The sequence below is a fragment of the Oncorhynchus kisutch genome, linkage group LG10 (assembly GCF_002021735.2).
Source record: "Oncorhynchus kisutch isolate 150728-3 linkage group LG10, Okis_V2, whole genome shotgun sequence".
Classification (NCBI taxonomy): domain Eukaryota; kingdom Metazoa; phylum Chordata; class Actinopteri; order Salmoniformes; family Salmonidae; genus Oncorhynchus; species Oncorhynchus kisutch.
The window spans coordinates 14,264,362-14,275,732 of NC_034183.2; the positions used below are offsets into that span (position 1 = coordinate 14,264,362).

At 44.2% G+C, this 11,371-nt stretch overlaps 1 protein-coding gene across 4 annotated transcripts in view; it reads left to right on the forward strand.

Annotated features, from left to right (window-relative positions):
* The first annotated feature begins 1,351 nt into the window (after positions 1-1,351).
* Positions 1,352-11,371, forward strand: part of deaf1 (DEAF1 transcription factor) — a 20,948-nt gene continuing 10,928 nt past the window's right edge. Inside the window, exons 1-9 of one of the 4 annotated variants that reach the window (XR_002256271.2) lie at positions 1,352-1,789; positions 2,711-2,799; positions 3,602-3,728; positions 4,402-4,548; positions 4,935-5,074; positions 5,386-5,451; positions 5,702-5,746; positions 7,535-7,664; positions 8,919-9,056. Coding sequence is in view for 2 of the 4 variants with exons in the window: in XM_020492359.2 (XP_020347948.1) it covers positions 1,582-1,789; positions 2,711-2,799; positions 3,602-3,728; positions 4,402-4,548; positions 4,935-5,074; positions 5,386-5,451; positions 5,702-5,746; positions 7,535-7,664; positions 8,919-9,056 (1,090 nt within the window). In the remaining 2 variants the exon portion in view is untranslated. The remainder of the gene's footprint in view (positions 1,790-2,710; positions 2,800-3,601; positions 3,729-4,401; positions 4,549-4,934; positions 5,075-5,385; positions 5,452-5,701; positions 5,747-7,534; positions 7,665-8,918; positions 9,057-11,371) is intronic. The other 3 variants (XR_004211160.1, XM_020492360.2, XM_020492359.2) reach the window with 3 other exon arrangements.

The window sequence follows — 11,371 nt, forward strand, 5'->3', positions numbered from 1 at the left end:
GAGACGTCGTTGGCCCAAGTGAAGCCGACCGACCACCCCCCTGGCTCAGGGTATCCCAAACTCGGTCCTGGGGCCCCATCCTGAGTGCATATTTAGTTTTTTGCCCTAGCACTAAACAGTTAATTAAAAATAATCTAAGCTTGATGATGAGTTGGTTATTTGAATCAGCTGTGTAGTGCTAGGGCAAAAACCAAAACATGCACTCAGGGTGGGCCCCAGGACTTAGTTTGGGAAACCCTGCGCCTGGCTCATGGACTTAATCTACTGTTGGTCTAATGATGAACAATTATTCATTATTAGTCATAACATAGGGTGGTATTTTATTTGATTTATTTCACCTTCATTTAATTAGGCAAGCCAGTTAAGAACTAATTCGGATTCTACAATGACAGCCTACCCTGGCCAAACCCTCCCCTAACCCGGAAGATGCTGTGCCAATCAACAAATTGGATGCAGTCCATCACAGTGCCATCCGTTTTGTCACCAAAGCCCCATATACTGCCCACCACTGCGACCTGTACGCTCTCGTTGGCTGGCCCTCGCTTCACTCTCGTCGCCAAACCCACTGGCTCCAGGTCATCTACAAGTCTCTGCTAGGTAAAGCCCCACCTTATCTCAGCTCACTGGTCACCATAGCAGCACCCACCCGTGGCACGCGCTCCAGAAGGTATATCTTACTGGTCACCCCCCAAGCCAATTCATACTTTGGCCGCCTTTCCTTCCAGTTCTCTGCTGCCAATGACTGGAACAAACTACAAAAATCACTGAAGCTGGTGACTCATACCTCCCTCACTAGCTTTAAGCACCAGCTGTTAGAGTAGCTCACAGATCACTGCACCTGTACATAGCCAATCTGTAAACAGCCCATTCAACTACCTCATCCCCATACTGTATTTATTTATTTATCTTGCTCCTTTGCACCCCAGTATCTCTACTTGCATATTAATCTTCTGCACATCTACCATTCCAGTGTTTAATTGCTATATTGTAATTACTTCGCCACCATGGCCTATTTATTGCCTTAACTCCCTTATCTTACCTTATTTGTACTCACTGTATATAGACTTTTTGTTTTCTTTTTTTCTACTGTATTATTGACTGTATGTTTGTTTATTCCATGTGTAACGCTGTGTTGTTGTATGTGTCGAACTGCTATGCTTAATCTTGGCCAGGTCGCAGTTGCAAATGAGAACTTGTTCTCAACTAGCCTACCTGGTTAAATAAAGGTTCAATAAACGTTTTACAATTTCTATTCTCATGTGTATAGTACCACCTAGTGGTGTAAAACTGAAACGAGATTTGAGCGTCGATTCGTGTGACGTCGTTTTGTTTCGGTAATTTCCGCTGCATCTCCTTCCTGTGAGACTTGACCGAAAAGCGTAAAGACAACGAAGGTAAGACGCCATTTCTCACCGTTTTAATACATTTGGTTTGAAATAATAATTGAATCGACGGCACAAATTATTATTATTTTATTCCAGTGCATGAGCGGTTTATGCTCAACACAATATAATCGGGTCGGTCCCATATTCTCCGATTATTTTCCGGTCAAATTCGGCGTAAATCGTTAGACATAGGAAAATGGACGAGACGGACTCGGCAACGAAGGGACTAGTGTTGGACGAGGAGTCCATAGACGCTGCCGGAGAGCCGGTGGAGGAGGGGGTGGATTCGGATACTGAGTCGGAGGCCGAAGTCACCACGATGACAGTAATGGGAGAACCGGGGAACATCGAGATTGGGACCGAGTCCTTGCCGAACTCTGACGATGCCGAGACAGCTTTTGCAGGCAAGTTTGAGACTGCAGCCAGCTAACGTTACTGATACTCGTCAAGCTAGCTAAATGCCAGCTACACCTGTTTTAGCTCGTTAGCAAGTAACACATTATGTTTCCTAGCTAACTCCCTTTCATCTGTGCTAGTACTGTTAGTTACAATACTAGACACATAGGCAAACACAAACAGGTTAGCTAGCTAGCTAAATCAACCAGTTTAACCTAATTCAGCTGCATTAGCTATAGTACCGTTACCCATTTTGAAATGCATGAACTAGCTAATTTATACATTTGATTATGAGCATAGCCCCTTACATGTACCTCCAAACATGTTATTTTCCGGAGATATTTGTATTTAACGTTAGGTAAAATACAGGTAATATTGCAAGACGCCCATCTTTCCAGTTTTATACATAATATTTGGTATTCAAATATTTGGGCACAGTCCTTGTTTTTGTTTCCCTATCAAATCATCTATCAGCATACCACCCTGCATCCCACTGCTGGCTTACCTCTGATTCTAAGTAGGGTTGGTCCTGGTAGCCCTGGATGGGAGACCAGATACTGCTGGAAGTGGTGTTGGAGGGCCAGTAGGAGACACTCTTTCCTTGGGTCCCTAAAAAGAAATATCCCAATGCTGCAGGGCAGTGATTGTCCTTTTATAGGGTGCAGTCTTTCAGATGGGATGTTAAAGGGTGTCTTGACTCTGTGGTCACTAAAGATCCCATGGCACTTATTGTGAGAATAGGGGTGTTAACCCCGGGGTCCTGGCTAAATTCCCAATCTGGCCCTCATACCATCATGGCCACCTTAAATAAAAAATAAATACATCAAAACTAATGTGATTCACATAGTGAGATCTACTACAAAGAGAGACAAGCCAGTCATGTAGGTAGAGTGCACTTGACTATTTCAACATGTGATCTCTCACAACAGAAGTCACAACAGTCACTGTGGGGGATGTCCAAGCAGCCGAGGACAATGTGTTCACTGCCACCTCAGCCTCCATACCAGAGCATGTTCTTGTAAGTTCTCACATGTTGGTCATTTTGGATCTGAATATCTTGTGGTCTAGGCCTACTAGTGGATTTGTATTGTTTCTGCGTAGCTCAGTTGGTAGAGCATGACACTTGTAATGCAAAGGTTTTGGGTTCGATTCCCACGGGGGACCAGTACGAAAATGTGTGCACTCACTACTGTAAGTCACTCTGGATAAGAGTGTTTTCTAAATGACTCAAATGTTGATGTTGACAGCTGCCACACTAGAGTCCAACATGAGTATTTAACATATCTAGTCATAACGTATATAGTCTAGACTATATATAGTCATAACGTATATAGTCTATACTATATATAGTCATAACGTGTATATAGTCTAGACTATATATAGTCATAACGTGTATATAGTCTAGACTATATATAGTCATAACGTGTATATAGTCTAGACTATATATAGTCATAACGTATATAGTCTAGACTATATATAGTCATAACGTATATAGTCTAGACTATAGGACCACACACTTAGGCGTATATCGTCTAGACTATAGGACCACTCACTAGGCGTCTATCGTCTAGACTATAGGACCACTCACTAGGTGTATATCGTCTAGACTATAGGAACACTCACTAGGTGTATATCGTCTAGACTATAGGACCACTCACTAGGCGTATATCGTCTAGACTATAGGACCACATTTGTGTCAGATTTTCCAACAACTAATCTGAAAAGAAACAGACCGTGGAAAGCTAGACTCATATGTCACCTACCCAGCAGCACAGACTGTGCAATGTAATGTTTCTCTCTGATCCTCCATCACATGACAGACTGGCAGGACCACCCTACAGATTGGCGACGGTCTCAATCCCCAGAAGGCCACTCTGATAGTGGTTCATACTGAAGGAATAGTGGACGCAACAGGACTGAAGAACGCTGCAGCCGCCATGTCCTCTGGTATGCACCAGGGAATCTCAATGGGCTCTTGACCTGTATTTTGTATGATACTTTTCATAGAAAGTATTGTATAAAATTCCTACCATCACCTATCATTACTGTGCTGGGAAAGTTGTTGTAATGGACTTGTAGCCAATAGATAGCAGCATCTGCCTTGACCTGTGTGCTTATATTCCAGAGATGCCTAACCAAGACAGGATAAATTAAATGTCTAAATCTGTATATGGCCGCTAAAATATTGCCTGGCCACCAGACTCCTTGTTCTGGCCAAATGCTACGCCACGCCCAAGGACGTTACTTTCTTCTCCCCAATGAGTCTATCTGAGTACCTTCCCAACCCTTCACTGAATGCGAACACATTCAGGGCCGTCTGATTGGTCCAGAAACGAATGGGTTGGGCCAGAGTCAGAAAACAAGTTGGTAAAACAGCGGTTTGAAAATGTGTCATTGGCTTTAATACTCTGATTGGTTAGAGACGATCCGATTGCTGTTGACTTTGTTTTGTACAACGCCCCTCATGCTCCCCCCTCACTACAAATGACTTCAATGATGGCAGTCTCAGACTAAAGTATGTAGTGAATGACAGAACAGCGGAAGAATTTAGTGAGTCGTCAGGCTATCTGAAATACATTTCAGGTGTCTCTGTAACTTCAGTGTTGTGTGTTGTCCCCAGCCCCCCAGACTCCCCCCACCCCAATGAATCCAGGGCAGGAGAAAGATGGCTCCAAGTACAACTGGGATCCATCTGTGTACAACAACGAGCTGCCAGTGCGCTGCAGGAACACCAGTGGCATGTTGTACAAGAACAGACTGGGCTCAGGTAGGGCTAGTTGGGCCACAAGGTGGAGCTCTTGGTTTGAAGATGAGGACAGCTTTCCTCAGCCCTGGCTGGAAACCGCAGCCACCCTGATGGCCTGTAGTTGAAGTATCAAGCCTGGAGAAATAAATGTGTGAACTTGTTGACAAAGTTGAGGAGTGGCGGAATAGGGGTGGTTCTCTGGAGTTGATTGTTTTAACAAATCCAGCTGCTAAAAGCCATGTTTGACAGATTACAGATTTTCTTCCCTCAACTTGAGAATACATGGGATATGGTGAATGAAGGGGCTAGGATAGTCTAAATAATTAACTATGCATGTCCATCTCCATGTAAATAATTGCGGCCGTGTTGTCTTGTCTCTGCTGCCTGTCCAATCGACTGACAACCAGGTGGAAAGGGACGCTGCATCAAGCACAGCAACCACTGGTACACGCCCACTGAGTTTGAGGGCATGTCTGGCCGGGCGAGCAGCAAGGACTGGAAGAGAAGCATCCGCTATGCAGGCCGTCCCCTGCAGTGCCTAATCCAGGTGAGCAAGCCAGTCCACTCAGGCCACAGTCTGTCAGCTGTGACCGGCTCTGATGGAACTGTCCACCATAATTTGCAAATAAATTCATAAAAAATCATACACTGTGATTTTCTGGATTTTTTTTCTCATTTTGTCTGTCATAGTGTACCTATGATGAAAATTACAGGCCTCTCTCATCTTTTTAAGTGGGAGAACTTGCACAATTGGTGGCTGACTAAATACTTTTTTGCCCCACTGTATATAATTAAGGATATGTATATATATATATATATATAATTGTTTAGTAACCAGCCATATGATTGGTTTCTCAGGAGCGCATCCTCAACCCCCATGCCGCGTCCTGCACTTGTGCGGCCTGCTGTGACGACCTCTCGTTGGTGAGTTAATTGACTTTACAGAGACAAAGATGTCAGTGAATGAATGTCTTTTGAACATGCCGGTAGCTCTAGGGATAGGACGCCACAAGGGTATAGGTGTAACAAACACAACTGCTCAGTACAGGCTCTCAGTGTGTGGTTTGCATGACATGTAGACAGACATTGGTCATCACTTCTAAAGGCCTGGTTGTGAAATTCTCATTTTACGTTTTGTCCAATCACATTCTCTTTGTCTTATATTTTCCCCTAGTGTACCAAGGATAGTCCATCTTACGCAGGGGAGAACATTAATATGGTATGTACCATTTATTTATGACATGCATTGCCAGCCATAATACAAACAATAATGAGCCAATCTTGTGTCTCTGCTAAGTGTGTGATAGTTGTTCCTCTGATCCTGACTATAGCGGGTTCCTGGGCTGGCAGACATAAAGTATAGACTCTGGGGGACTGGTTTATTGTTTGCAAGATAAGGGGAGAAATTGTTTCCTACAGGACAACATATATTTTGTTTCACAGCTGCTTTTGCCATCTGCATCAAATGCAATCTTTCATAACTTTGTTGATCACATGAAACAGAACATTCAGCTGCCTGTAAGCGTTACTGTTATAGAACTGCTAACTGTTTTTTACTTATTGTTACTGAAACTAATTAAGCTGACCAACAGTTCTCGAAGGTGTGGGAAAAACTGATCACATATTATTTCCACCACGACTATTGCTGACTAATCATTATACCAAAGATACTGGCAACTAATCCAAGATTTGTCATTGGTGTCTTTTCCAATGGGAGCAAATTAAGCAGTGGGCAGAAGAAGCAAGGAGGTGGGCAGAGCAAAGCCCGAGCTAGCAAGATTCTATTGGCGTGTTTTAGCATGTATTTGCATATTTCTGTTAGGGAACGCCCACTCTGAAGTGCGCGTGTGCAATAGGGCCCTACAGTGGAAGTGTCATAATACCCATAAAACCTAGCAGTGAAACAGGGAAATGGTTCCAATTGTTTGTCCACCATTCATTCATTTTTCCCATAGGGAATTTTAGAAACACTGAAAATATGGGCTGTGTTTTGATAACCATTTAAATCTCTTTCGGACAAGTTGACTTTTATCAATATATTGATCTCTTGACGCTCAGATCCGAAAATGCAAATTAGCATCAAAGTAGACGTCATGTAAGACTACAAATCCCTGCAAGCTCCTGCACATCATCTCTAGCTGGCACCTTTGCTGACAGGTATTGTGTCAATTTAAAAGTTGCATAAGACAGTTCACAGAATTGTACATTAATTTAAATGTATTCATTACTACATTTAGCTAACATTAGATGGTTAATCCAGAGATTTTTACCTTTGCCTCGATTCAGGAGTCTCATCCAGCTCATCATGTATCTAAAATCCCCTATGGGATAAATGTAATTATTGTAAAACTATTGGAACCCTTTCCTTGTTTGACCGCTAGGTTTTATGGATATTATGACCACATACTGTGGTACTCTATAACTCAATTCGCCCTTGCACTCCTAAACTACGCAATTTCTTGAGACCTTTGCAAAGGGCGAAGTCTATAAAAGTTAGTGCACTCTGTTTGTAAAATATTCAAATTTTGGTAACGAAAAACTGTATTGAGATTGAATGTTTAATCGATGAGAAAATTAGCAGAATGTAGGCAAGTTTTCATCTGGCTCCATCTTCTCCTACTTTCCGCCACTAGACTTTCTCTCATCTCCGCCACTAGACTTTCTCTCATCTCCGCCACTAGACTTTCTCTCATCACCGCCACTAGACTTTCTCTCATCACCGCCACTAGACTTTCTCTCATCACCGCCACTAGACTTTCTCTCATCACCGCCACTAGACTTTCTCTCATCACCGCCACTAGACTTTCTCTCATCACCGCCACTAGACTTTCTCTCATCACCGCCACTAGACTTTCTCTCATCACCGCCACTAGACTTTCTCTCATCACCGCCACTAGACTTTCTCTCATCTCCGCCACTAGACTTTCTCTCGTCTCTAAACGGATGCTTCAGACTTTGGTTTCCCCTGTTGTCTGTGATTCTACTTTCCCCTTTCCTTCTGGTCCAGACTGGCCCGGTCAGACTCTTTGTTCCTTACAAGAGACGCAAGAAGGAGAACGAGCAGCCGACCACTCCAGAGAAGAAGGACCTCCCCCTCCCACCGCCCAAGAACATCACACTGGCACCGGGGGCAACATGTGAGTTACACACACACACACACACAAATACACAGCTAAATGAGTCTACTAGGACAGAAGAAGAAGATGACTAATACAACTTTAAACTCACATACTCTTCAGATACCACAGACAGACGTTCTGACGTCCTCCCCTTAACCTCTTGAATGACACATGGGTCCCGTCATTCAGAGGGAAGTCTTTAAATATGTGTTACAGACGAGTCAAAGCACAGGACAGAAGACAAAGTCAATCCTGCTCGGTCATCATCTGTGATTACCTTGTCAAAATGGGACCAGGGGTAGCTGTTGGCACCGTTTTGGGGGAATTGAGAGTGCAGATTTGGGGGAATTGAGAGTGCAGATTTGGGGGAATTGAGAGTGCAGAAGACAATATACAAATGGTTTTGAGAAAGATAATTTAGAAAATAGATTTCTATTGAGTATGTGCATTTATTGACATGAAAATGAAAATGTACAGACTGTAATGCTGGCATTAGATTTGGGGTGGGGTTTCCAGAATTTCTGGCCCAAAAATTAGGCCTCGTTCAGCGGGGACACCAGTTTTTCACAAGTTGGACTACTACTGAGCTAGCCATTGAGAGCAACATTGTCCCAGGGGAAATAAAGCTTTGTTTGTGCCTCAATCCAGCTCCATATTTTCTTATCACTTACCATGGTTATAGTGAGTCTGTTTCCTTTTGTTTATCTTCAGTTGCTGTGTTGAGGCAATTGATTTCTATCCTGCTCTCTACCAAAACAGACTCGTACGTCTTTTGAATAGTTTTATTACCAATATAATAGTTTCCACATTTGTTTTAGATCTACTGCATATTGGACCATATCTTTATGACATTGCATTGTTTTTGGCTGTCAATGTTCTGAGACCAGTTTTTATTTTAGATGATTCACAGCTCTATTGGCCGTATAGCCTAGTGGTTAAAGCGTTGGGCCAGTAACCGAAAGGTTGCTAGATCGAATCCCCGAGCTGACAAGGTAAAAAAAAAAATGTCGTTCTGCCTCTGAACAAGGCAGTTAACCCACTGTCCCCTGTCCGTAATTGTAAATAAGAATTTGTTCTTAACTGACTTGCCTAGTTAAATAAAGGTAAAATAAATAATAATATATATGTATGACATGACACAATGTATCTTGTCTTATAAAAAGTTGTTCCCAAGTCCCACTGACCCTGTAGTTGGGGACAATATAAAGCAATCAAATGTTTTTATTCTGAAATCAATCAATGCGTTGTCTTTGTCTTCTTTCTGCACTCCAGTCACAGTGTCTCCGTCAGGCCAGATCACCACGTCAGGGACCCTGACCTTCGACCGGACGTCTCCCGGGGACGCCACAGCCCTTCTCTCTGAGGGCACGGCACATGGCGAGGTCTTCACCAGCACAGAAGGTACCTACAGTAGGTTACCACACCACCATCACACAGAAGGTACCTACAGTAGGTTACCACACCACCATCACACAGAAGGTACCTACAGTAGGTTACCAAACCACCATCACACAGAAGGTACCTACAGTAGGTTACCAAACCACCATCACACAGAAGGTACCTACAGTAGGTTACCACACCACCATCACACAGAAGGTACCTACAGTAGGTTACCACACCACCATCACACAGAAGGTACCTACAGTAGGTTACCACACCACCATCACACAGAAGGTACCTACAGTAGGTTACCACACCACCATCACACAGAAGGTACTTACAGTAGGTTACCACACCACCATCACACAGAAGGTACCTACAGTAGGTTAGCCCTCAACCATAGTCAGGCATCCAATTCTCGAAGGTCTTCAGTTGAGAGGATATATCACAGAGTCGCTCGGATTAAACAAAGTGGTTTTGAGTTAACAGCTGGATCCAAAATGCATAGCTAGCTATTTCCACAAGCAAAGTGAACTCTATAGATGTATTTACCTGGTTTCCAGTGTGACATTTAACATTTTGCTCTAAGAAATCTGTGGTCCTTGAGTCCTCTGCTCTGTGTGTCTGACAGACAGTGAGGGGGGACAGGGTCATGTGACCTGTGGTTGGTAGTGAGTGGTGGAATCCCTACTAGACCAGGCTCTGGCTGCCTGTCTGTGCCCAGCAGACAGCAGTCTGTATACACCCTCTATTAATCATCCTCTCAGAACCCAGGGATGCCCGGGCCATGTATGTGTCCTGATTGGTTTGAGTGTGAGCGACGTGCGTTCCGTTCCTCTGTCTAGCTAACGAGCTCCCGGGGGACGCCTCCATATTAACTAAGCGTCTCTGTCAGGGATACCCGTCTGACCGACGCGCTCCGCTCCCCGTGTGAAAAATGGCCACAATTACCATTTTAACCTCACCTTATTTCCTCTCCCCCATTGATATTCTCCTATTTATTTGCATCCCTTTGTGTCTTTCAGGCTTGCACTGTTCTTTCTGTTTGCTCTCTGTGGTCTATACTGGATTTTAAACCATTTTGTGCAGAATGGCTGGCGTTTGCTGCTCAGTCACTCTACATTTAAGAAGAGGGACTGACCCACGCACTGATCCACCCTCCCTGTGAGTCAGACAGGTATCCAACAGAGTACTCAGCCAGCCGTAATAGTGTGAGCTGCATCCTCTATGTGACTGCTGCTAATGTTAAGGTTCATGACGATCTCTGGGCTTAATTAGCCATCTGGTTGGCGGGCAGAGCAGAGCACGGACCTGACTAGCGTGGGTTGGTTGGCTAGCCTGTAATTCACTTTCCTGGCCAGTAATGAGCTTCTCTAGTTATTTAGTGAACTCTGTGTCAGTGGTGGTTCTTCAGGATGGCAGAGAGAGAGTAGGCCCTCTTCTAAAGCGTTGAATGGTAATGCTGTTATGTCCTTGATATCTGCCTGGCAGCCACTAAACGACACGCTGCTCTATGAGGATGGTGGAAGATGTGGTTGTGAGATGGAGGTGGATGACGTTTCTCTGTTTTGATATTATTGTATAGATTTGTGATGGTGATCTTGCTGTGCTGTGTTGAGTCCATGTCCCAAGTCTCTCCAACATCCCTCCTGTACTTTGTTCCTTCTTTGGTAGTGAACTTATACAGTAGGTTACCCCCTATGTGGTACTTTTAGAATGAGATCATTGGCCAGAAGGGGAGGAGACTTGTATGGAAAGATATTTAAAAGTACTTTGTTTTAACCTTGAGTTGTAGTCCCTGTTTCTTAACACTCTCCTCCATCTCATACCTGCTCATGCGTCCCCCAGAAGCCTTTCTTCCTCCCTGCATCGTGCGATCCTGGTCGCCCGAGGATGACGGTTTGTCAGCAGAATCTGCCGCCGAACCGATGCCCCATCCTAATTTAGAGTGCTGCTCTGACGTACTGTCATGATCCCCTTTCTCTCTACGTAGGCTCACACACACACTCACACACACCTTCTCATCACACTCTCTTCCATCCTCGCTCCTCTCGCTCTGTTCCCATCTCTCTCTCCTCTCTCTCTCGTCTCTCCCTCTCTCTCCTCTTCTCTTCTCTCTCTCTCTCCTCTCTCTCTCCCATCTCTCTCTCTTCTCTCTTCCCATCTCTCTCTCTCCTCTCTCTCTTTCTTACTTCTCTCTCTTGCTCTCTCTCTCTCTCGTTCTTCTTTTTGCTTCTTCCATCTCTCTCCTCTCTTCCATCTCTCTCCTCTCATCTCTCTCTCGTGTCAGTCTCTCCTATCTCTCTCTCTTCTCTCTCCAGCTCTCTTCTCAGCTCTCTCTCTCT